This window comes from Medicago truncatula, chromosome 7 (genome assembly GCF_003473485.1).
Source record: "Medicago truncatula cultivar Jemalong A17 chromosome 7, MtrunA17r5.0-ANR, whole genome shotgun sequence".
Taxonomy (NCBI): domain Eukaryota; kingdom Viridiplantae; phylum Streptophyta; class Magnoliopsida; order Fabales; family Fabaceae; genus Medicago; species Medicago truncatula.
The window spans coordinates 44,303,788-44,326,542 of record NC_053048.1 but is presented as its reverse complement, the minus strand read 5'-3'; the positions used below and the strand labels follow the sequence as shown (position 1 = coordinate 44,326,542).

Below are 22,755 nucleotides of genomic sequence, written 5' to 3'. Positions count from 1 at the left end.
AAATCTTTTATTTATTATTCATAAACTTGTTAAGATAGTTTATAGAAAAAACAACTTATTAAGATACAATATTTGTTGGCGAGAACTTATGAATTAATATAAAAGCTTATTTATTTGCATAAGCTAATTTTCATAAGCTCGATCCAAACGGGGCCTAAGTTGTTCAGTTAAGTCAAAAAAAGTTCATAACAATACTTGATTAAGATAGTGAATGCAATCATCAAATATTGAAGCTAACAGACTATAAAAAACAAGGCTAGTGTTTCAATTCAATCATCAACTTTCATCCTTTGTTGTTCCAATTTCCACTTAACACTACGCAAATCGCAAACTTCCTACGCGTTAATGGCTGCCTGTAATTGTTCAAGGCTTTTACCTTTGGTTTCTGGGACTACTACAGCTATAAATAATATAGCCAGTGCATTGATCGCAGCGTAAAGAACGAAGGTACCTGAAAATCATAAATAAAAGTAAACTTGCATGTTCTATTGGTTTCTTGAACTAAATGGGAAAATGATTATGGTATAATAATTTTTGTCAGTGATCATTAGTCTTTAAATGAAATAAAGCTGAAAAATAATGTATTAGTATTTACCATAGGAGCTCCAACTCATGAGAAAGTTGAAAGTATAGGAGCATAACCATGCACCAAACCAGTTCACTAATGTTGCTATGCTTCCTGCCTGCCCTTTAATATTGACTGGAAATATCTGCAACATAAGGTAAATTCGAAGAGGACACATTTTGTAACTGGCAAATTCGAAGTTGATTTTAGCAAAGTAATACACATAAATAGATCCTCTCCAGGTCAAAGAAAAGAGAAACAGTTCCAGTCGAGGATCAACATTTGCTTCTTAAGTGCAACTTGTTTTAGGAAAAGCAACTATTTAACTAATTTGCATCTCTTCTCTTGTTCTCATCTTATTGATATTAAAAACTGAAAGTGGAGAAAGGATGGGGGAGTACCTCGGACATCACAACCCATGGAATTGCTCCCATTCCTATTGAAAACGATCCTATGTAGACCTAATATCAGCAGTAGAAAGAGCAACGTTACATGGAGCATGAATTCATATTTATGAGATAAATATAAAAAATGCATCAGCAGAGAAAGATAATATAGCCATACCAATATGCCGGTTACCGCAAGTGCTGGGACTGCTCCCACAGCCACATCATGAACCTGTTACTCACACACGGATATCAATTTTACATAAATATTAGGAACAAAAACTTGAAGCTGTAATGTTCTTAGTTGGGATGTACCTTGAGATAGAATGCAACTGCAGTAAATATACATCCTGCAACCAATCCCGATCCAGATACCTAATTGAAACCAAGAAATAACAATAAGAGTATGATACATGAAGCGGAGATAAGCAAATGAAAATAAAAATAAGTTGTTTGCGCTTTGAATTTACCAAAAGTAGGGGCTTCCGGCCTGCTCTATCTATGAGGGCTGCTCCAACACCTGTGATCACAATCTGTGAAAATAAAAATCATGATTGAGTTGGATTCGGGGGAAACACAAATCAGATTTTCCAAGAATTATTGGTTAATTTAAAAATAAGAACCTGAAGGATAGCGTATATTATACTCCCCGTCGCAGAAGGAAATCCTACGACAAAAATACACCAATAAACCAAAACAAAATAAAAAATTTGAGTGCTTCATGAAGGTTATTCAAGTTTTAAAACTTACTTTAATTTTGAGCTATAGTTTACTTGCAAAAAGTGATATGCAAGAAAGTATGAGGGTGTTAAACTTGGAATGAAGAGTTCCAATTACAGAATTAAGTACCTGCTAGATCAAAAATACTGCTAGTATAAAAGCAAACTCCGTTGATTCCCCCCAATTGTTGGCAGACCATAAGCCCTACTCCAATCTACTCATGAAGAAAATAGGAAGATGAAAATTTTGAATGGAAATCACTTCAGATTTGCTTAATAGAATAGTAACATGATAAGTGGAAAATAAACTATCATATTCAACCAATACTTTATCTTCCACCTCTCAACATAGTAGTCCATCGTACACATTCTTGAAGAAAATGAACTGATATCCAGAGTGGAATTATAGCTACATACCGTGAGTGAGCGCAAATATCTTCTTTGAAACAAATCCAGCACCTTCGGTTTCGCGAGCTGTTCTAAACTAGTTATATAATCCTGTGTGGCAGTGACATATACACCGGCTTAATTGCATTATATTTGGAATTCTTTGTCTTCAATATTGTGCATGAAGGCAAGGCTACATAATAATAATATCCAACACTACACACAGTAACCTGAATTTCTCCTGCCTCTTCAGATATATCAGCATCTTTACCGCGTAGTATTTGTAATGCTGCCACAAAATCTTTTGCGTGTCCTCGCTTTGCCTGCATTCATTATTTGGTTGGTACTTGGTACTCTTGATGTTATGCTAAATAGCCACTGCATATTTTCCTCTGAATACATTTTTATGGAAATTTATTTCTTACCAACCATCTAGGAGACTCTGGAATGAAGAACAGACCCAAAAGCAACACAGCAGTGGGAATAAGGCCTGCAATTGCAAACACGTATTTAGTACTGAAAATTTTCAATTAATTTATAATGTTCTAAATTGTGTATGTTCTTCTTATAGTTTTATTCTTAGTTGAATTATATTCAAATTGCAAAGAAAACTGACCAATTATAGCTAAAGCCCTCCATGAAAGTACTGTTCCAATTATGAATGACACGGATACAGCAGTAACAATCATGAACTACAAAAGAAGCAGAAAACAAACTTATATGTCTTTGCTAAGTTCAATGCAAATACGTATATATTAGTTATTATCGTGATCATGAAGATACAATGTGTAAGAAAAATATACCTGATTTAAGGTAGTCAGGGCGCCTCGGAGTTCTTTTGGCGCAATTTCTGCTACGAACACGGGAACCTTATATATGTAACACATCAAATATAAAGTCAACAGTTTAAAAATGAAATTTTGAGAATCATTTCATTGAATAAATAGAACTAAAACCAACCACAAATGAAAAAACTCCCATTCCATATCCTGTAGCTAGTCTCCCAATATCCAAAGGCACTGGACCCTATGAAAGGGAGGAAAAAAAGTTCAGATGTTATTTGGAGTATCATTATGGCGAAAAAAATAACGTAAGTTTTGGAGTAAGAAAGTACCTCAGAAAAGTAAATAACAAGCCACCCTGCAATACAAAAAGCACTTGACACTCTCATTGCCTGCATATATATTCCAAAACAAACTTTTTATGAATATTCCACATAATAAAGATGATTAACAATTCGGAAGTTAATTCCAAAATAACTAGCATCGTTTTCCTGAAATTACCCCCTTTCTTCCAACGAAATCAGCAATAGGTCCACTTGTTATTGCGCCAATCATCGCACCAAATGTTAAGATGGAGCCAAACAAGGAGTACTGCATTTAGTCAATCCACAAAAAGCAAAGAAAATTACATCAAATCCGTTAAGTAAAAGTTATACAAACTTTTTGAGTACATGAGTTTTCTGCCTCTAAACATTGTTTGTATTACTTGCTGCAAATTGCTTATACTAGCAGCCAAGGTTCAACTGTATATTTACCATTTTCAGTGTATTTCGTATGTTTTCATTAATCTAATCCTAAGGTACATGCAATTAAATCAATTTTTCAATCATTACTGGCTTACCTCTGCCAAAGACAGACTAAGATCCTTCCTAATAGCTTCTTGAGTTGGAGATGAATATCCAGCCTGAAAAAACAAAATAACAACAATTCCAAAGAGAAATTAAACACATACTCTATAAAACTTTGTCAATTAAATTACCAAGCAATCAAGAATCTTCTAACTGATTTTGATCTAAAATAGTGCTTCTTATTGCTGATTTACAGAGAAGTAAAGACTTACACAAGCACCAAATTCATAAGAACCACAAACTGCAATGAATGTGGTGAAGTAAACCATCCATGGATGATGATGATCTTTGTTTGCATGGACAAGTTGGTTGTTTTGTTCACCTATCAATGGTTCTCTTATTCCTTTCTGTTTGCCACCTTCCACATCCTCTTTGATATCCATCTTCATTCTTAACCTTTGTGTGTACAATCTTAGTTCCTTGGTAGTATTGATGACTATGATAGAGACACAAGTCTATAGGAAATATCTAAATGACTCAAATGCTAAGCATTTGCTCTTATTGATGTTGAAGGAGTGTAATTCAATCACTCAAAAAAAAAAAAAAAAAAACAAGAAGAAGAAGAGATGCAATTTATTTATGTTTAATTAATAATTACTTTGCAAATCTATAAATTATACAAATATTTTTAAATAATGTCTAAATTAAAAAGTTTTCTAAAAAAAATCTAAATTAAAAGGTTTTAAACTCCAAATATTTAATATATATTATAGTAGTAAAATGACAATTTTTTTACCCAATGGTTATTTTGTACCTCAAGGTTTCGAATTTCAGGTCCGCCTACATGTAAATCCGTTGTAACTATTGTTTGAGTCCTAAGGTATATTTTCTGTTTTGAAACTAGGACATCATTCTTTCACCTTAAATTTTGTTCAATACCAAGTTTTATGGTTAAATTTTTTTGAAAGGTGTTTTATGGTTAGATCTGAGAAAGAAATTGTTAATAATTTATATGTAAATATTTGAACAGAAATATTTTTAATTGGACCCCCAATTGTTTTAAATAGTTTGTAACTAGATCAATGATCTTTTAAATAATCTGTAATTGAATCCCTAGTTTTTTTTTTTTTTTTCAGCTTAAATATATTTTGTTATGATAAACAATATACAAACAAACAAACCACTGTGAATAAACGTGACACTTACCATTCCAGACATGGCTGGCATTTTTGGTCGCATTCGTGATAAGTTGCCCAACTAGATCTCATGTCTGGACTTTGAGAGGACAAGGAACTAACGTACATTTTGACAAGTGAAATATGTGGTTTATAATATACCATGACTTTTTTTTTTTTTGAAGGAATATACCATGACTTTTAACCATTAGAGTGTATTTGGATGAAAAATGTTTTGAGGGAATTACTTTGAGCTGAATTCTATTGTTTGGATAATATTTTGAAATTTTTTTAAAATAATATAAATTTATAAAGTATTTTGTTGATGTTAAATTTAGAAAATTTCAAATCACATCTAAAAACTACGAATTTTAAATTTCTTTATTGTTATAAATTTTCAAATTCTGCAAAATCTTCAAATTGATCCCCCAAATTTTTCTAAAATTATATAATTTGACCCCTCAAAATCAAAATTTACAAATTGACCCCTAATTTCAATTTTCAAATTTGGCCCAAAAAATTAAAATTTATAAAAGTTGCCCAAAAATGATGACAATGAAATTTTTTATTATTCCATCCAAACAAAAGTATTGAGAAATTAAAGCATTTTTATTGAATTATTTGAATTGTCTAGAATTTTAAATTCTTTAAAAATTTTCAATTACCTCATCCAAATACACTCTTAGATTCTTCTCATCCTCACTTCCATACAGTGTACCCTCTGCATCGAATTTTCTCCTCTTCTATTCCAAATTTTCATTTTCTATTTGGGAAGTTCCTCAATCGAGTCACACATTAGTTTCACACGATAAGAAAGTTGGTGTTAGAGAAAATGTTGAAAAGAATGTGTTGATAGCATTTCTTAGGAACCCATGTTATATAACTTGATTGCTGGAAAGAGACTGTTGGACTTGAAACCTGAAATTTTTAATGATTATGCATGTAAAACTTAAAGCGCACGGGTTCCCATACTAACCTATAGCTTCAATTCACCCCCACCAATAACTGTATATTGGATGCAATAAGAATGACCGATGAATCCACTTCATGATACTATGAGTTCCTTGATGTGTATTGCACAACCACATCAAGCGTATCTCTTAACAATATTTTACAGATATATGGTTTCAGCAATTCGCTAATGCATCAGAGAATTGATGGATGATTTAGAGTAAGAGAATGTGGGAGAATTATGTTGTTCATGTAACATAATTCCTATATTTGTATGTCCATATTAATGCCCAAATGTCAAGTATTTATAGTGCATTATATGTCCATTCACATGAGAGAAAACACGCATTTGATTTGAATTGATGTTATGGTTCATTAAACACTCATTTGCCAAAGGTTACAATGTATATGAATGATTCCCATGAAGAGTTCCTGCTTTTGGTGAAGAGTTAAAACTTTTGATTTTAAAGTGATTCCATTATTTTAAAAATCACTAACAACTCAAACACGAGCACCTAAAGGAATGCTTTAATTGTTGCAAATGAAGTCAAACAGAGTAAGGAATTATGACATAATATCAAGTAATTGAAAGAAAATCTCAGAAAATGTTGAACATGAATTCATGGAGTCAGGGTCGTCCTTTGAGGGTGCAAACAGCTCTGCAGAGCTGGGTCTTTTAAATTTTGGGGCCCAAAATATTTATTTTAAAATATAATACATCTGAGAAACATATATATATATACAAGTAACGCGTAAATATATTGAATAAGTTCAACTCCAAACAGGAATGGGTTTTTCCTATAATTATAATTTTTTTGTTCTTATTTACATTATTATTATTTTTTGTTCTTATTTACAAACACAAAATAACTATTTTTCTTCTTTTTAATTTTTAGAGCATTTCTTGCAATTTTTGACACATACTTATGGTATGAAATAACAAAGCTCTAACAACAAAAATTATTCTCTAAAAAAAACATTTTTTTTCTTCTTTAAAAACATTTGTGTTTTTCTTTTTCTTCTAGAGGCCTATATTTACTTTCAGAGCCGGGTCTCCAATATCGTAGGAACGGTCCGGCATGGAGTAAAAACAAATCAAATTGTTCAACCTTGATTTATGCTAATATATTCTCCTTTCTTCATACTCTAAACATAACCGTTGGACGTATATGTGTTATTAAATACACATTATAACCTTTGTACATAATTATCCAAAAATATTATCAATAAAAATGTTCCTTCATTTTCATTAGTGAGCCTTTGCAAAAAATAAAAAATAAAAAATACATGTGTAAGAACAAATTGAAGAAAAATTAAAGTCTAAAGATTCAATTTGGTCTCTCACAATTTTCTTGCAGCTCAATTTAGTATCTGACAAAAAGTAATATCAAACTATTCCTTTACATTTTCAAAATATAGACAAATTAGTCTCTATTATAATGAATCAAGGACTACTTTGTCCTGCATATAAAAATGTTATTGTCTAATTTGCATATTATTTTTGGTAAGAGACTAATTGAGCCGTGAGAAAATTGTAAAAGAAAAAATTGAGTACTTATTCAAAATTAAACTTTTAAGCTGGGAGGAACAAATTGACGAGGAAAAAAACAAGGTAAGTTTTTAGAAGAGCTACTAATTTTGATGGACTGTTGTTGGTTGTGACAATGTGGTAATGATTAATGAAAACTATAATATGACAGTAGAAATATTGGACTTCAGTATAAGAATGGATTGTGAAATGGACAGTTTCACTAAAACACATGATTCGTCTTACTTATATCTAAGAGTAAAGTTGGAAAAGTTAATTACATTCGAAATTTCTAAAAACCCATTGTTTTGAAATAAAATGAAAATACTAAAACTACCAGAAATATAGAGTTGAGAAGTAATAAAACTACCATTGTCAAAAAGCTTTGTCGCATCTTATTTGTCTTGTCTCGTGTGAGTAATATAATATCACCAACATTATGAGACTTTAGAGCTATTACGCAACAAGGCACACTAGTGTTGTCTATTGTGGGTGGCAATGTTCTATGAAGTTACCTCACAATATTCAAGTTTCAACTTTGTTCCAAGGGTTTGGTGATGTTCAAAAGTCAAAACTCAAAAAGGCGGCCGCTAGAGCTTCTCTGATTTTTATATTTATGTACATGAACATAGTTTAGTTGTCGGCGACAATACAATATATAAGAACTGCGGTTTGAATTTTAGATTCTCCATTTACCTCAACCTCATATAGCAAAATTGAATGACACAGCTTCAAGATTAGGAGACATAAAAATATGTTTTAAAAGTTAAAAAAATGTAAATTATAACCTTCATTTCTACTTTTAGTTCCTTAACCGCACCGGTTAACAATACTTTATTTTTTTTTCCTCTAAAAAAATCTCATATAATTTTTTTTGTACAACAATACTTATATAATAATATTATTCAATCTACTGTCTACAAGATCTATCCAATAATAACACATTATTTTATGTTAACACCACCTATTACAATCCTAATAATCAAACTACGGAATAATATTCTTGCCAGCTCTTTGATGTCTATTGTGGCCAATGATGTTGGGAGGTCAAGTTCTTTTGTACAAAAAAAAACCAGTTGGACAAGTAATCAAGAATAAGAATAATCCAACCCATCATCAAACATAGACCACCTGGATTAACCCATAATTATAAAATTTCCTTATCTACATACTAATTATTTTTTAATTTAGTTGTGAACTCATAACAATTGTCTTTTTTAGTTTCTATTTTTATGCTTACTCAAGTGTTACAATAACCTATTTGCGATTGTGCCCAGAAGAAAAAGATCATTCGCTTCTGATGACCAAAAAGGAATCCAAAGCCTTTTGTTTTTTTTACATGAACCAAATGACAATAGTCATTGAAAACTCACACACACAAGTGAAAGAATTGGGATTCAAACTCCGATCACGACATTCAGATGTTTATTAGTTTAGTTAGGATTGTGGACAAACCTACCGCTTTTTATTAACATGCAAGTTGCTTATACTATTAGAGTCCAGAAGGTGCATATACATCATGGCCTCGAGACAAAATGGTTGCAAGTTGCAACACACATTTAACAGACATTTATGACAACCTAATTACTAAGCTTTACCATTTGACTATCCTAATTAATGTAGTATGAAATTAAGCCAACATACCTGTCAACAATGCCCTTTATCAATCGATGACACCAGCAGTTTAAAAGAAATCCTTAAATTCATGAGACAGCATGACATGCCAAACCTTGTTATTGGTCATATTTGGCAGGAATAAGTTCTAAAAGTGTCACCTGATCTGATTTCATCAAACTATGCAAAACTTGATAATATTCTATTGCCATCAAATCAATTCTACAGAAAGAAAAAAACAAAAGTGAAAAACAATTTTTGTACATCCTTTTAAAGCTTTACAAGTTACAACAGAAAACACTTCAGAAAACATACAATCTAAAATCTAAATATACTAACAAATCAAGCTGATACAGACTAGTAGAATACAATCTTAATATTTCTTCAATCTCAATCCTTACTTACAGACTTGGGTTCTGAGTTACCTTCCTCTTCCTTACAACTAGAAGCACGTTTCGAGCTTCCTTCCTCTTCCTTACAATTTGAAGCACGTCTCGAGTTTCCTTCCTCTTCCTTACAATTAGAAGCACGTTCCGAGTTTTCTTCCACTTCATTACAAGTAGAAGCGCGGCGACTTTGTAATTGCAATGTATATGCTTGATAACCAGTAGGACTGCAGAGCTGACCCGAGTTACTGCTAGCAGATTTCTCGATATCAAGTCGCCCAGCAATAAAAGGGATTGGCCTTTCCACTACTGATGGCACTGCTTCATCATCTGTCTCCAGCATTTTAACGACCTGATCCATCGTTGGCCTCGCATATAACTGTGGATGTGAACATAAAACAGCAACCAACACATACTTCTCGAGAATTTCTGGTGTACCAGGTTCTGGCATACCATCTTCAATAACATCCAAGGCCCTATTGTTTCTAACCAACGACCAAGCCAAGTCACTGAAAGCAGAGGGTTGACCATCCTCATTCGTTTCAAGCGCCTTTCTTCCACTCAAAAGCTCGAGAAGCAAAACACCGAAACTAAACACATCACTCCTCTCCGTCAACTGTCCATACATAGCATACTCAGGAGCAACATACCCCATAGTTCCAGCGACTCTAGTACTCATATGAGTCATTCCCTCGGGATTAAACTTCGCCAATCCAAAATCCGCCACCTTCGCTTCAAACTTCTCATCCAAAAGTATATTACTAGCTTTAATATCCCTATGAATAATCGAAGGCTGAGCACCGTAATGCAAATAAGCCAAACCCCTAGCCGTGCCAAGAGCAATCTTCTGACGAACAGGCCAACTCAACTTCTTCTTCGAAGAACCAAACAAATGATCATAAAGACTCCCATTCTCCATTAAATCAGTAACAATAATCCTCTGATGACCTTCTAAATTAGTAGTAGCAGTACAATAACCTCTTAAAGCAACAAGATTAACATGTCTAACACTAGCAATCACTTCAACTTCATGAGTAAAACTAGCATCACCGGCAACAGAACAATTCTTAAACCTTTTCAATGCAACTTCAGTTCCATCATTCAACAAACCTTTATAAACATTTCCATAACCACCACTCCCAATTATATTATCCCTAGAAAAATTCCTAGTTGCTTTCTTAATCTCATCAAAACTAAACCTAATCAAAGTAGTACTCTGATTCATCGAATCCAAACCCGAACCTAAACGTACAACAATCTCAGTCCTATTATGATTCACCTTCTCTTTCATACTCTTTCTCCGTTTAAGAAAAAACCAAAATCCAACAATAAACAACAATCCTAAGAAAGCAAAAACCGTAACAAGTGCAATAACAAGATTACGATTCTTGTTACTAGATTTGGACGAAGAAGAAAAATCAAGATTAAACAAACAGTTAGCAGCTCCGACGCTAGTGTGATCGGAAAGTGAAGCGGCGTAAATGGCAGTGTAAGAATTACAATCGGAGACGTTACTGACGGTAACTTCGGTCAAATAAGTAAGCGCTACAGAGCGTTTAGGTGTGCAAAGAGCACAAGCATCGTTTCTGTCAAAAGAAACGTTACAACTCGATTGAAGAGATAGAAGTGCAGGTTTAGCAATTTTTTTTTCAAATTGTTCTTTGGTTGTCATGTTGAGGCAACCTTGTGAGATCCACGAGGTTTGAAAACCGCAAGTGGAACGAATATCGAAATTAGGTTGAAATTCATCGATGAAAGATTGGAAAGATGACCAGCATGCTTCGGAGGCGTTGAGAGGTGGGACGAAGAAGCCGGTGCGGCGGAGGTAGTCAGCTTGGACGAGATGGAGAGCTTGGAGGACGGTTTGGCACTGTGTAGTGCCGGAGGAGATGGAAGGTGTTGAACCGTCGCCGATGTGGCGGAGGATGGTTATATTGAGGGGGCATGTTGTGGCGGAGAAGGAAATGGAGGGGAAAGTGAGGAGAAGGAAAAGGAAATGGAAGAGAAGGGACATTTTAGATGGAAGAAAAGTGGAAATGGAAAGTGTTGGTGAGAGTGAGTGATAAAGGTTTGATGAGTTTTAGTTAGCATTTGGAAGGGAAAAGGAAAGAAAGAGAGACAAAACGATATTTGTGAATTTTGAGACTTTGACTATGGTGGAGTTTGTTATTCATGACCTTGATCAATATTCACCCACCAAATAAATGTGTTTTTAATTATACTAATTGTGCTTATTGGTGTTAACTATGTTTTCATTACTCCAAGACGAAAAAATTGTAAAGATGGCTCTAATAAGTGACAGATGAATAATATGCTTCCCATGATAATTGTTACATGGTTAACAAAGTTAAAAATAGTACAATGAAAACATCATTTTTGAAACTTTTATAAAGTTTTATTCATCATTTTCCAACACCATTTCTATATTTACTTTTTAACAAATGTTTTATGTGCACTGTTTAGTATATTTTCCATGATTTAAACACACATTTGACTGATAGTGATGAGTGACCGATCGAGGCACGTTGCTTTCGGGAGCTACTCAGGCCAACTTCTTTGTAAACACTCCACTACTGCAGAATTGTGTGATTTTGACCATTGACCCATTTCAAAGTATATATCTTTATTATACTCCTCTTTTTCTTATGGTCTAATATGTATCATCTAGAAGACATGATAAAAAAAATATAGTATCTAACAACCCCTTCCATGTTTTATCTGGGTAGGTAGTATCATTGCTCTTTTAGTTTTTTTTTTTTTTTTTTTTTTTGAAAAAAACATGGCTTTTTGTTTAATTTGGATTTAAAAAAAAACTACCTCCTCACTTAAACCACCTAATTCATTTGGGTTTCCAATTCCAGTGACTTGGAAGCCTAACAAACTAATCCAGCATGTACACAGCAAAAACAACAAAGCATGACAGTTGACAACTCATCCTAGATAGATAATGAATATTGTAAGTAGTATGAGAGAAATAATTAATTATACTCGAATTGATCCCAACAATTTTCTCATGGTACAATTTAGTCATTTTTTCGAAATAATATCTAAAATAGTACATAACATTTTTATACATATGATAAGGTAGTCCTTATCTTATTATAATTAAGCGATTAATTGATCTTCGATTTAAAAATGTCAAGAACGAATTTGATATATTTTTTTTATGGAAGACTAAATTGAGTCAATTCAAAAACCAAATTGAGTTTTCGCTTTAAAGAAAAAAAAATATTAACATTCACTTTTCAACGTTTAAATTTGACAAAATTACACAATCAGTCCCTTAACTTTATTTTAGGTAACACTTTCGTCCTTTATCTTTTTTTTGTCACGGTTTAGTCCTTTATGTTATAAAATGACAATATCTTATCATTTTTTATGAAATTTTTTTCAAAGAAATTTGATTTTCTAGGCTTGTATGATGAAGATTTACGTTTGCTATTGAGTTTGATGATTTTTTTTATTATTTTTTCATAAAAAAAAGATAACTATGTTGTTATTTTATAACATAAAGGACTAAATCGTGACAAAAAAAATAAAGGATAAAAGCGTTATCTAAAATAAAGTTAGGAATTAATTGTGTAATTTTGCCTTTAAATTTTCTTTTTGAAAAGTATTTTGTTGAAAAGTTCATCCAAAGTTCAAACTAGCTCTATATGTTTTCTAACCTATCACAGCCCACTTCCATATGCTTGGTTTATTATGTCTTGTATGAGGGCTTGTTCATATATTGTTTGTTAGTGATGCTCTTGACAATTATTCCACTCCTATGTAGGCGACATACACATGAATTTAGATCACAAAGTCAATGAACACTATGAAAATCATAATGCACCGATGACTTGACTTTTTATGGTGTTCGTGGGTGGATTTGGCCATACTCAAAACCAAATTATATAGAGTACTCCGGTTTGGGTGATGTAAAATAATCACATATTATACTATTGAGTGAGTTTGGACAAACCCATTAATTTTTGAGTTGGATTGGGTAATGGGTTACCCAACTTATTTTTCTATTTTTTTTAATATTAAATGACAAGTCCTCATAATTTTGTTTTAAAATAATACTCTACTTTTTAATTTTCTTAAAAAAAATGTTTAACTTATTTTACTATAATTTTATGCATCATAGAATATCAAATAATAAACTTCATCAAAAAAGATAAAGGACGAAAGTGTTACCTAAAATAAAGTTTTAGGTAACACTTGCAACAAATCAAAGTTGCATGACATAAAATTTCTTTAGTATCAAAATAATAAAAAAGTGCAACATATTAATTTGTAACTCTAGTATGTTTTAATTTTTAATAGGCTTAATTGCACTTTTGGACCCCTATCTTTTCAAAAGTTGCGGTTATGGACCCCTAACTAATTTAAATACAAAACAGCCCCCTATGTTTTGATTCTTTGGCAGTTTTGGACCCCCAAGGCAAAATAAAAATAAAAATTGACACGTGGCACCTTACTTAGGGTGCCACGTCAGCGTTGACCGAGTCAACAATGGACTGCGGGTCCAAAACTGTCAAAGAATCAAAACATAGGGGCTGTTTTGTATTTAAATTAGTTAGGGATCCATAACCGCAACTTTTGAAAAGATATGGATCTAAAAGTGCAATTAAGCCTTTTTAATATATAGGGTACAATGCGTATGTTTTGAAAATATAAGTTTCTTTTACCTTATGAAAATAAAGATAGAAAATATTAACATTATTGAGTAAGTGGGTTTTTTGGGTTTGAATCTGGTTTTATCCAAGACCCATTTATTTTTACAGATTTTCCATTTTTGAAAACCATACACACCAATTACCCAACCCAAATCATTTTTTAAATTTTTTTGAGTGGGTTTGACGGATTTTCTGGGTTGACCCAACCCATAAATACCCTTACATAGCTTTACAATGGGTAAACACCATATACAGTATTTATACACGGATTATCCACGACCAAAGCTCCATGAATAATGTGATTGATGCTATCATTAGCCACATAATTTTTATTTTTTTTTGAGGAAATCATTAGCCACATAATTGAAATCAAATAAATTTGTGGCGTACGTTGCACTCTATTTCAAACAATTATATTGTGAAGGAAACTTCTGAAACATTGTCTTTGAATACAATTGATAATGTGAAAAATGATTTATTTTTTGCTATACTATATCGGAAATAAAAATCAAACTCTTTTGTAAGCACAACTCGTAAAGTAAAAGAAAAGGCTGTTGAAACATATAATATAGGCTTAGATGCGGATTTGAACCCGCATTATTCATATTCTCTACTTAGTATGTGAAAATTTTGTGGCAAGACTTTTTAAAAAAATAAATAAATCAAATTCTCTCATTATTTCACTCTTTAACTCATAAATCTAAGTCCCCGTGAGTTTAGCTCAGTTGATAAGGATAATGCATAATATATGTAAGGTCTGGGATTCGACTAATCGGACAAACCCCTGCACATGGTTGTTGAAATTTTTAAATTTAGAAAATGGTTCATTGTAAATACATGAATTATGCTCTTCATCAAACACATTTTGCTCGCACCCTGCAGCCATGCCCAAACTGCCCATGAACTAGTTAACTAGCGCAAGTGTAAATTTGTGCGCAAGTTAAGTAGCGTTGCGCATGTTAAGTGGCGCAAGTGTAAATTAGTGTGAACGTTAAGTGGCGCAAAGTTGCTACTTTTTTGTTATTCATTCAATATGATTCAATAAATTATTTTATTTACTTTTATTCAATATGGCGCAAAGTCTAAAATAATTTATTTATTCAATATGATTCGATAAATTATTTTATTTAGTCAATATGGCGCAAAGTCTAAACATAAATTCTATTTTATTTTATTTTATTCTAAATTATTTGGTCACTTTATTCTAATTTATTTATTCAATAAATACAAAATTAGAAAATAAAGTCGATTTTATTTATTCAATATTCATTTATTCAATACATAAGTATAAACATAAAATAAATACGAAAATAAATACAAATAAAAAACAAAATTAATAAAAATAACTCTCATTTTATTAATATGATTCAAACATTACATTATATAATACATATATTTTACCCTCTTCGGTATATGCCAATAGCTCTTGGGGAAAATAGTGATCCGTCCTGTTGGGGAAAACGACATCAAGACCCCTTGAGTTAAATTTAAATTTGGTTCCTTTTATACCCTCATATTGATTCATTTTACCCATGGTAAAAAGATTTTGGGAGTAAAAGGAAACAAACCTAATTTTATCTCAAGGGATGATGTCTTTTTCCCTAACCTAACAGACCATTATTTCCCCCAAAAGCCACTGGTATTTACCTAAAGGGGTATAAAGACCCTAGAGACTATAGAAACAAAGAAGAAGAAGAAGAGAAAGAGGGGGAGAGAGTGAGAGGAGAAAATGTGAGGAAAAAAGGAAGTATGTGAGGGTTTTATAGGTGGTATAAGGTATATGGCACTTAATGAGGTCCAAAAACGTGTGAAAAACTAAGAAAAACGTGTAAAATCCAATTAAAACCATTGACTACCGTCCAAGAAACGTTTGTGCTTCAGTTTTTACCACCGGTCAACTTGCGCAAGTTAACTCGTGCATAGGCTCAGTGATGCGCGACTTAAGTCACGCAAAGATTATAAGGTGCGCATATTAAGTATTGCGGCGTTACTTAACTCGCACAGAGTTATATTTGGAAACAGTGCAGGACGCGAGTAAAATGTGCTGGATGAAGAGCAGAATTCTAAATACATTTACTTAGATAACTAAAACTCAAATTAGGCTGTGAACCTCGTCAGAGTCCAATACAATATTGTTCATTCCTTTGTTCAGACAAAATTAATTTGTTCATTTTTTTTTCTAATCTATACAATATGGGCCACTTTGAATTGATATATTTTAACATTTGTAGGACTGTTTAGGTACTTATGTAAACAATTTGTGGATGTGTGTGATTAAGTTGTTTTCGGCTTATTTTTATGATAGCTTATGAGGATGTGCTTAAATTAAAATAATTTGATTTTTTCCGTGAACATAGTTCGATTAGTAGGGATAATGCATTATTATATGCAGGGGTCGGAGTTTGAACCTTGGACATCCCACTTATTCACTTTAAAAAGTGAATTATAGCCACTAGACTACCTGATTAAAAAATAAAAATTGATTTCATATATTTCTACGACACTATATCCGACGATTTGCTCAACAGAATCATCGAACGTGATTCAACGGTTGAACTTTCTTGAAACCAAGAGGTTGACATTTTTTAGTACAACAAAAAATTTAAGACACTATCTAGAAAATCGCTCTCTCATCAACTATCCAACGTTAGTATCTTAAATATGAGGACATTATCCAACGTTAGTATCTTGACTATTAAGCTATATTTTCAATTAGGGTCATATCCAAAAGAAAATCATCGAGTGACTGGTGAACTTTGACGCTCAAATTATACAGACCCAAACTGAGACATACATATAATTTAAGCTTATTTTATTTGAAACTGGCTTATAGCTTATAGGCAATTCAAGAAGAAGTTGATAAAAAAAAATTATACCGCCAGGACTGAATCAGAACACATCTTTGATTAGTCAATTATATTCAAACCAAATGCATGTGGTCAAATTACTCTGCAGATAGACAAAACAATAAGATAGTGTTATATTAATTGACTGCATAATATTTTTTGCAGGCATGATGGAATTAGGTCCACGACTTTATCTTAAGTCAAAATTTCATAACATAAACAGTGAAGCTTGGGTTGTGTCCAATAGAAAATATATATTCTTTTGTTTAGGGAAGAAAATATATATCTTGTTGACATCTTTCTAAAGGAAAAATGAACAAAGAGTATTGTAAAGCAAAATTAAAAAATATGAACAAAGAATAGAGTAATTCCGTACAATGTGTACGTATGTAGCTGAAGAAAAAATGAAAAATAGTAGTACTAAATTACAAGCTTTTTTCTTGAAGCATGTATACCAGTAAAAAAAAAAAGAAGAGCACATGTACAATTAAATGTATTTAAGGAATCTAATATATTTTTTTTTTAAAGATTTAGGGTTTAGGGTGCACATACGATGTTAATATTGTCAAAATTCTGATTCAGGCGTTATAATTTTTTTAGGGTTTAAGGTTTAGGACTAAATCAAATATTAACAGCACATACGATGTTAATATTGTCAAAATTTGTGTGCAAATAATGTTATTCTCCATATTGTTTACCCACTACATGCATTGTTACTTTCGCCTATAAGATGTTGTTAATGCCTCAAAAAAAAAAATTGTTAATGTGATCAGTATATGACTCCTTGGAGTATATATGTACGTTGGTTTTTCCACTCTAGCGGGTTCGTTTAGTAAACAACACATTAAGAAAGATATATAGAACCTGAAAATACAAGTTTAATGGTTTTTCAGTTCTTGCTTTCTAAGTATTTATGAGTTGCTTTGATTATGTCACTTTTGACTAGCATTTTCAAACTGAAAGTAGTTTAAGAAATTGACTCACATTTAAGCTATAAGCTTATAAAAAAATGTTATAAGTTAGAAAAGCTCATGAGAAAGTAATGGTTACCAAACAATTACTTTTTTTAGTCAAATAAGTTTATCCTTTATTATCAAGCTGGTATGTTAGCCCTAATTCATCCTCATTTTTCCTCCCTAATACGTAATTAATGTCAATCCCATCTGCCAACAACTTCCTACATCTCGGCCGTAGATCTCATAACCTTTCATGTTTCAAATATTGATGGAACTTAATTATTACTTATTATTGCTAATCGAAAATTCAGGTCATTGATATAAATATTAAGTAGTAAATCAATGTCCATGCCAAATGTCAACTATTGGTATTTATGATTGACACTAACAACTTTTGAAATTGGAAACGTCATAATGCATTACAATTAATTATGCAGTAATTGCTTTTATGGTTGCAATGAATAGAAATTATTACCAATAGAAGACTATGTTCATTGACATATTAATTAGTGTGCTGCTGATGTTTAATGTCCATGCACGTTATTTTGGTTTTTTCAAAACCAAAACCCTACAAGTGTTATCTTCCTTTAAGACTATCTTATATAAGTGGGACTTAGTTGTGAGAATACAACTTTTTTGTTCTTTTAGCAAAAACAACAATTTCTTTCAATTGATAAGATGACAAACATTTTCACCCCCATTTCAGCCAAGACAGGTGGGAAGAAGGACTTGAAGTTGATTGTACGTGTGACCCATATATGGCTCATCCGTGATAAGGAAAATCCAATACGAGATCATCTTCATGAACATGATATTGGTCAATGAGAAGGTATATTATATAAACTTCATGTATAAAAAAAAAAAAACACTAATTCAATATGCCACTACGATTACATATATTATGTTTTATGTTAATAACATGTCATTTTTGTTTAGCGAGAACGAATCCATGCCACTGTTCGTAAATACTTGGTGCCAACGATTCAAAAAATGGTTGAAGAAGGAGGAAGATATAAGCTAGAGAATGTCATGGTAGGATTTAACGAGGGGAATTACAAACTCTTGCCACACAAGTACAAACTTAACATGATGGAAAATTCGAGATTTACTGGGGTGAATGCAAGCAATGTGCCTCGGAACGTGTTTGAATTCATGTCCTTCAAAGACATTTTGATTTCTTTCGTAATGTATCTTGAGGATTAAAGTTCAAACCATTTTTTTATGTATGCTACCATTCCATTTTGTTGCTATTGTTGTCGTAGAAGGGAACATATTTTTAAAATTTGTTAAAACTTCTATTAACGATATATGTTTACATTGTTGCGACTTATTCGTTTAACTTCTTCTCGGTAGTACCCGTGCGATAGTTCGCACGTGTCAAGAGGCTAGTAAAACATAAAGGGTTAATAGTTTTTTTCACCCCTGTAATATATGTCATTTTCGGTTTTCGCCCCTATAAAATTTTCGGTTTGATTTACACTCTCGTAAAATTTTTATTTTCCGGAAAACACCCTTAATAAGCCATTTTAAATTATTTTTTTTCAAAAAATTTTGATTTTTGAAAAGCACTATTAACCCAAACACAAACTATAAGATCTGATATGCAGTTTGCCAAATAAACCCTAAAGAATTTCCCGTTTTTGTTTCTTGTGAGTCTTTTAATTATAGATTGGAGGAGTTTGTTCAAATTCCACCTTTATATCTTAGAATTTTAGCTTAACTTTTACTCCAAAAACTAACTCGTGTGCTGAAGCTCAGCCCCACTTATACCACACCGTTTTGGTCTTATCACCAGTAATGCGGTCCAATACACCCTTCTCTTTTTAGTTAGATTTAAATTTTGGATGGGGAAGTTTGTTGGATTTGTCATTGGTTATTTGGTTCTACAATCATTAATATTCTATCTTCGTGACAATTTTTCTCTTTTTCAATAGGGAGACCCGCACATTAGAGAGTGTGTGCGCCTCTATAAGGAGTTATCTCTTTTTATAGGCGATCTATTTTTCTTCATAATCAAATGGAGGTGTGAACCAACTCTTGGATGAACGCAAGAATTTAGACCATTTATTTGATCACACACATAAAAAAAAATACAAAGAATAATAATAATTAAATAATCATTAATTTTTAAATGATTATAATATGTCTACCTTTTCATGTGTGACCAAATAGAGAGTCTAAATTATGTTGATATAACTGCATTTGGTATAATTTTTTGTACATAACACCTCCCATGATTGTGTTGGTATAACTGCTGTTGAAATATGATCTCTAGGTAAGTTTATGTCATTTATAAGTTTTCTTGTATGCATGTGAGAGTTGGTGTTTATGAATATCCAATGCTAAATATTTAATGTCATATAGCACCTTTTGCTTGCGGAGCACGCAAAGAATCTCTTAATACGATTCACTCTACTCGCTCCTTAAACAATTCTTTTAAAACTCACACAGTAATTTGCATTTAAGATAGAGTGATGTGGTGTCTTTGTCCTCTTCCCTATTTTCTCTCAAACTAAGGATCTATCTAGCCATAGATTTTTTTTTGGTTACATCTAGCCATAGATTTGTCACAACTAAAGTATTGTTGATGGCATAAGTTCGGTAGTTAATGCATTTTTACATATAACTCCCACCCACCTATGCTAGTACTTCAACGAAACTAGCTTTACTTAATGCATTGAGCTCTTTGACTCCTAAGTACATGATTCTTGGATGTTGAAAATTTTGCAGTTGAAAAGACACTGGAATTCTTAAGAAAAATCTAGTACTACAAACAAGGAAAAAAATCTTGCAATGCAACGTAATATTTTTTAGGGTTTTTAGGGTTGTGCCAACATGCGAAGAACATGTTGGCATTTGCCTTTTTTTAAAGCAAAATAACATTCCCTACGAAAGCATACAAGGTAGAACCTTTGTAGCAACTCTCACTTACATTTCATATTGAATATGTGTTTGGTGTTAGATATATGTTAAATGTACAATTCTGAAATGACATTGTAACATGTATTTACATTCAATTATTCTATTTTGTCAAATTATTATAAGTGTAGACGTGTCATTATTGTGTCCGCTCGAGTATATTTCATTTCATAGATTAGAACTTACGACAAATCCGGCGTGCAAATGTCATAAGTAGAAATTAATGACTTCTTTACTACATTTATGATATAGACATGGACCCTCTTCTCATTTTCACTCTATCAGTGCAGGCATAGGGTAAATTGGCTATACTTTGTTTATTCAAGTCCTACTATTATTGCAAATTTCTTTGCTTTTCTTTGTCATTGATGTCATTGAAGTATGAATCCTTTTAAGAAGATGTTGTTCGCGAAACTCTTAAACTTTTAAGAAGTGGTATCATAACGCTAATTCCGCTTCGTGCGGATGTCTTGTAATTAAGAATGCCTAGACATAACTTTTAAAAATCCCACCAGTTTCATTGAAAATTTGATCACTTTTCAAAAATTTGTTGATATTTTATGAAATAAACAATCACTAAAGACTATGTTATTAAAAATGTATGTTAATATGTTATTAATTAACATTCTTCATGTGTGTATTTGTTTATGCATGTATTGAAAGAGCTATTTTTGTATGTTCACAAGGCCAAGCCTATAGTACTTATGCACACACGGAATGAGGTACTTATTTTAATAATTTATAACAACTGATTTAACATTTTGAGAAAAAGTGTATCTTTATGTGCGTGCGTCTAAGCATTATAGATTTAGTCTTGTGACCAAATAAGAATACCTCTTGAACAAGAGAGTTTTTATTGATAAATTTTCATGAAAATGATTTTAAACCGTGGTTGCATCTCAAATTAATATTACAACGAATTGGAGTTAAAATGCAATTGCACACTAATTTTTTTAAACATTGTTTTTAGAAGGGTATTTGAGATTGTAGAAGGACTTGGAAACACAGTGGTACTATACACAATCATTTTAGAGCTACAATTTCGGTGTGTTTGGTTTCTCGTCCATCCTCTTTTTCGCATGTCTTCGATATGATATTAAATTTGATTTCTTCAAAAAACTGCAAATGTGATAAGTGGGCAGGTCCATCAAGTAGAGCGAGAGAGACCTGCCCTTTAGGCTAGACCCAAACGTTTGTTAGGTTGACGGGCTGGGGTGCTGGGTGAAGGCGGTCAGTAGGTACTTTTGTAAATCCTAAGTTTAAAATCATACATAATACGAATTTGAACCGCAACCGCTATGGGGACGTAGGTAAAATTGGTCTTTCTTCGTTATCAAACGTCGTGTGTTCTTTCGAGTTATGGAGAATTCTCCATAATCGTGATGCATTTGCAGCCACATAGAAATTGTTCACACTATCTCCTCTCAAAATAATATTGGTATGTTCTGTACCCAAAATGATTATTGAATGGTTTTTTTTAGATTACCTTTGAAAAATAACCCACCAACCAATCATAATGAGCAATTTATTGGTGGGGTCAAGATAGTTTATAGATACCACCTAAAAAGGTGAATGTTTATTGGTTGGGGTAAATTACCCACCATTTTTTTATGGGTACCCTAGTTGTCACCTTATTGAATTGTATCCTCCTTATGAGGTAAAGAGGGTAAAAAGGAAGCCTCTAAACGAAAACATTATCCCTATTATATTTACTTGTAAAAGGTAAAAAGCAGCAACACTATCTTTTTTTTTTTTTTGAGCAAACACTAACTTTCTTGTCGCTTGCATGTTACTCCTATTTTTATAGTAAAACCTAGAAAAAGATAGTTTTCATTGTTATTTCTTTTAATGTTTAATTGAAGAAGAAAAAGTTGAAGCTTAAACTTGCCAGAACATGCTTTCCTGTTACTAAATTGAACTTTAAACATTACCAGGGAAATATTTTAGCTAGGTTATGTATAAAAGATAATAGTGCATTCAATTAGATTAGACATGCTTAGTTTATATATGATCGATGACATAAAAGAAGTAATTGAGTGATATCTATACCTATGTAATCAATTATACAAGCATTTTTCATTTTTACTCC

The 22,755-nt window shown here is 32.2% G+C and overlaps 2 protein-coding genes across 2 annotated transcripts; both read right to left on the bottom strand.

Annotated features, from left to right (window-relative positions):
• Positions 1-94: 94 nt before the first annotated feature.
• On the bottom strand, positions 95-4,197 carry LOC25499057 (sugar transporter ERD6-like 7). Its single transcript, XM_013594208.3, has 18 exons — positions 3,900-4,197; positions 3,681-3,743; positions 3,341-3,430; positions 3,172-3,231; positions 3,018-3,083; positions 2,861-2,926; positions 2,674-2,749; positions 2,483-2,547; positions 2,288-2,380; positions 2,088-2,168; positions 1,801-1,885; positions 1,575-1,618; positions 1,422-1,484; positions 1,267-1,326; positions 1,130-1,183; positions 967-1,026; positions 596-710; positions 95-451 (listed from the first exon to the last, which is right to left on the bottom strand). The coding sequence occupies exons 1-18, from the start codon at positions 4,074-4,076 to the stop codon at positions 336-338; spliced, it is 1,434 nt and encodes a 477-aa protein (XP_013449662.3). The 5' UTR covers positions 4,077-4,197; the 3' UTR covers positions 95-335.
• Positions 4,198-8,999: 4,802 nt separating this feature from the next.
• LOC25499056 (probable LRR receptor-like serine/threonine-protein kinase RKF3) lies at positions 9,000-11,438 on the bottom strand. Its single transcript, XM_013594207.3, has 2 exons — positions 9,321-11,438; positions 9,000-9,117 (listed from the first exon to the last, which is right to left on the bottom strand). The coding sequence occupies exons 1-2, from the start codon at positions 11,293-11,295 to the stop codon at positions 9,107-9,109; spliced, it is 1,986 nt and encodes a 661-aa protein (XP_013449661.1). The 5' UTR covers positions 11,296-11,438; the 3' UTR covers positions 9,000-9,106.
• Between the last annotated feature and the right edge of the window lie 11,317 nt (positions 11,439-22,755).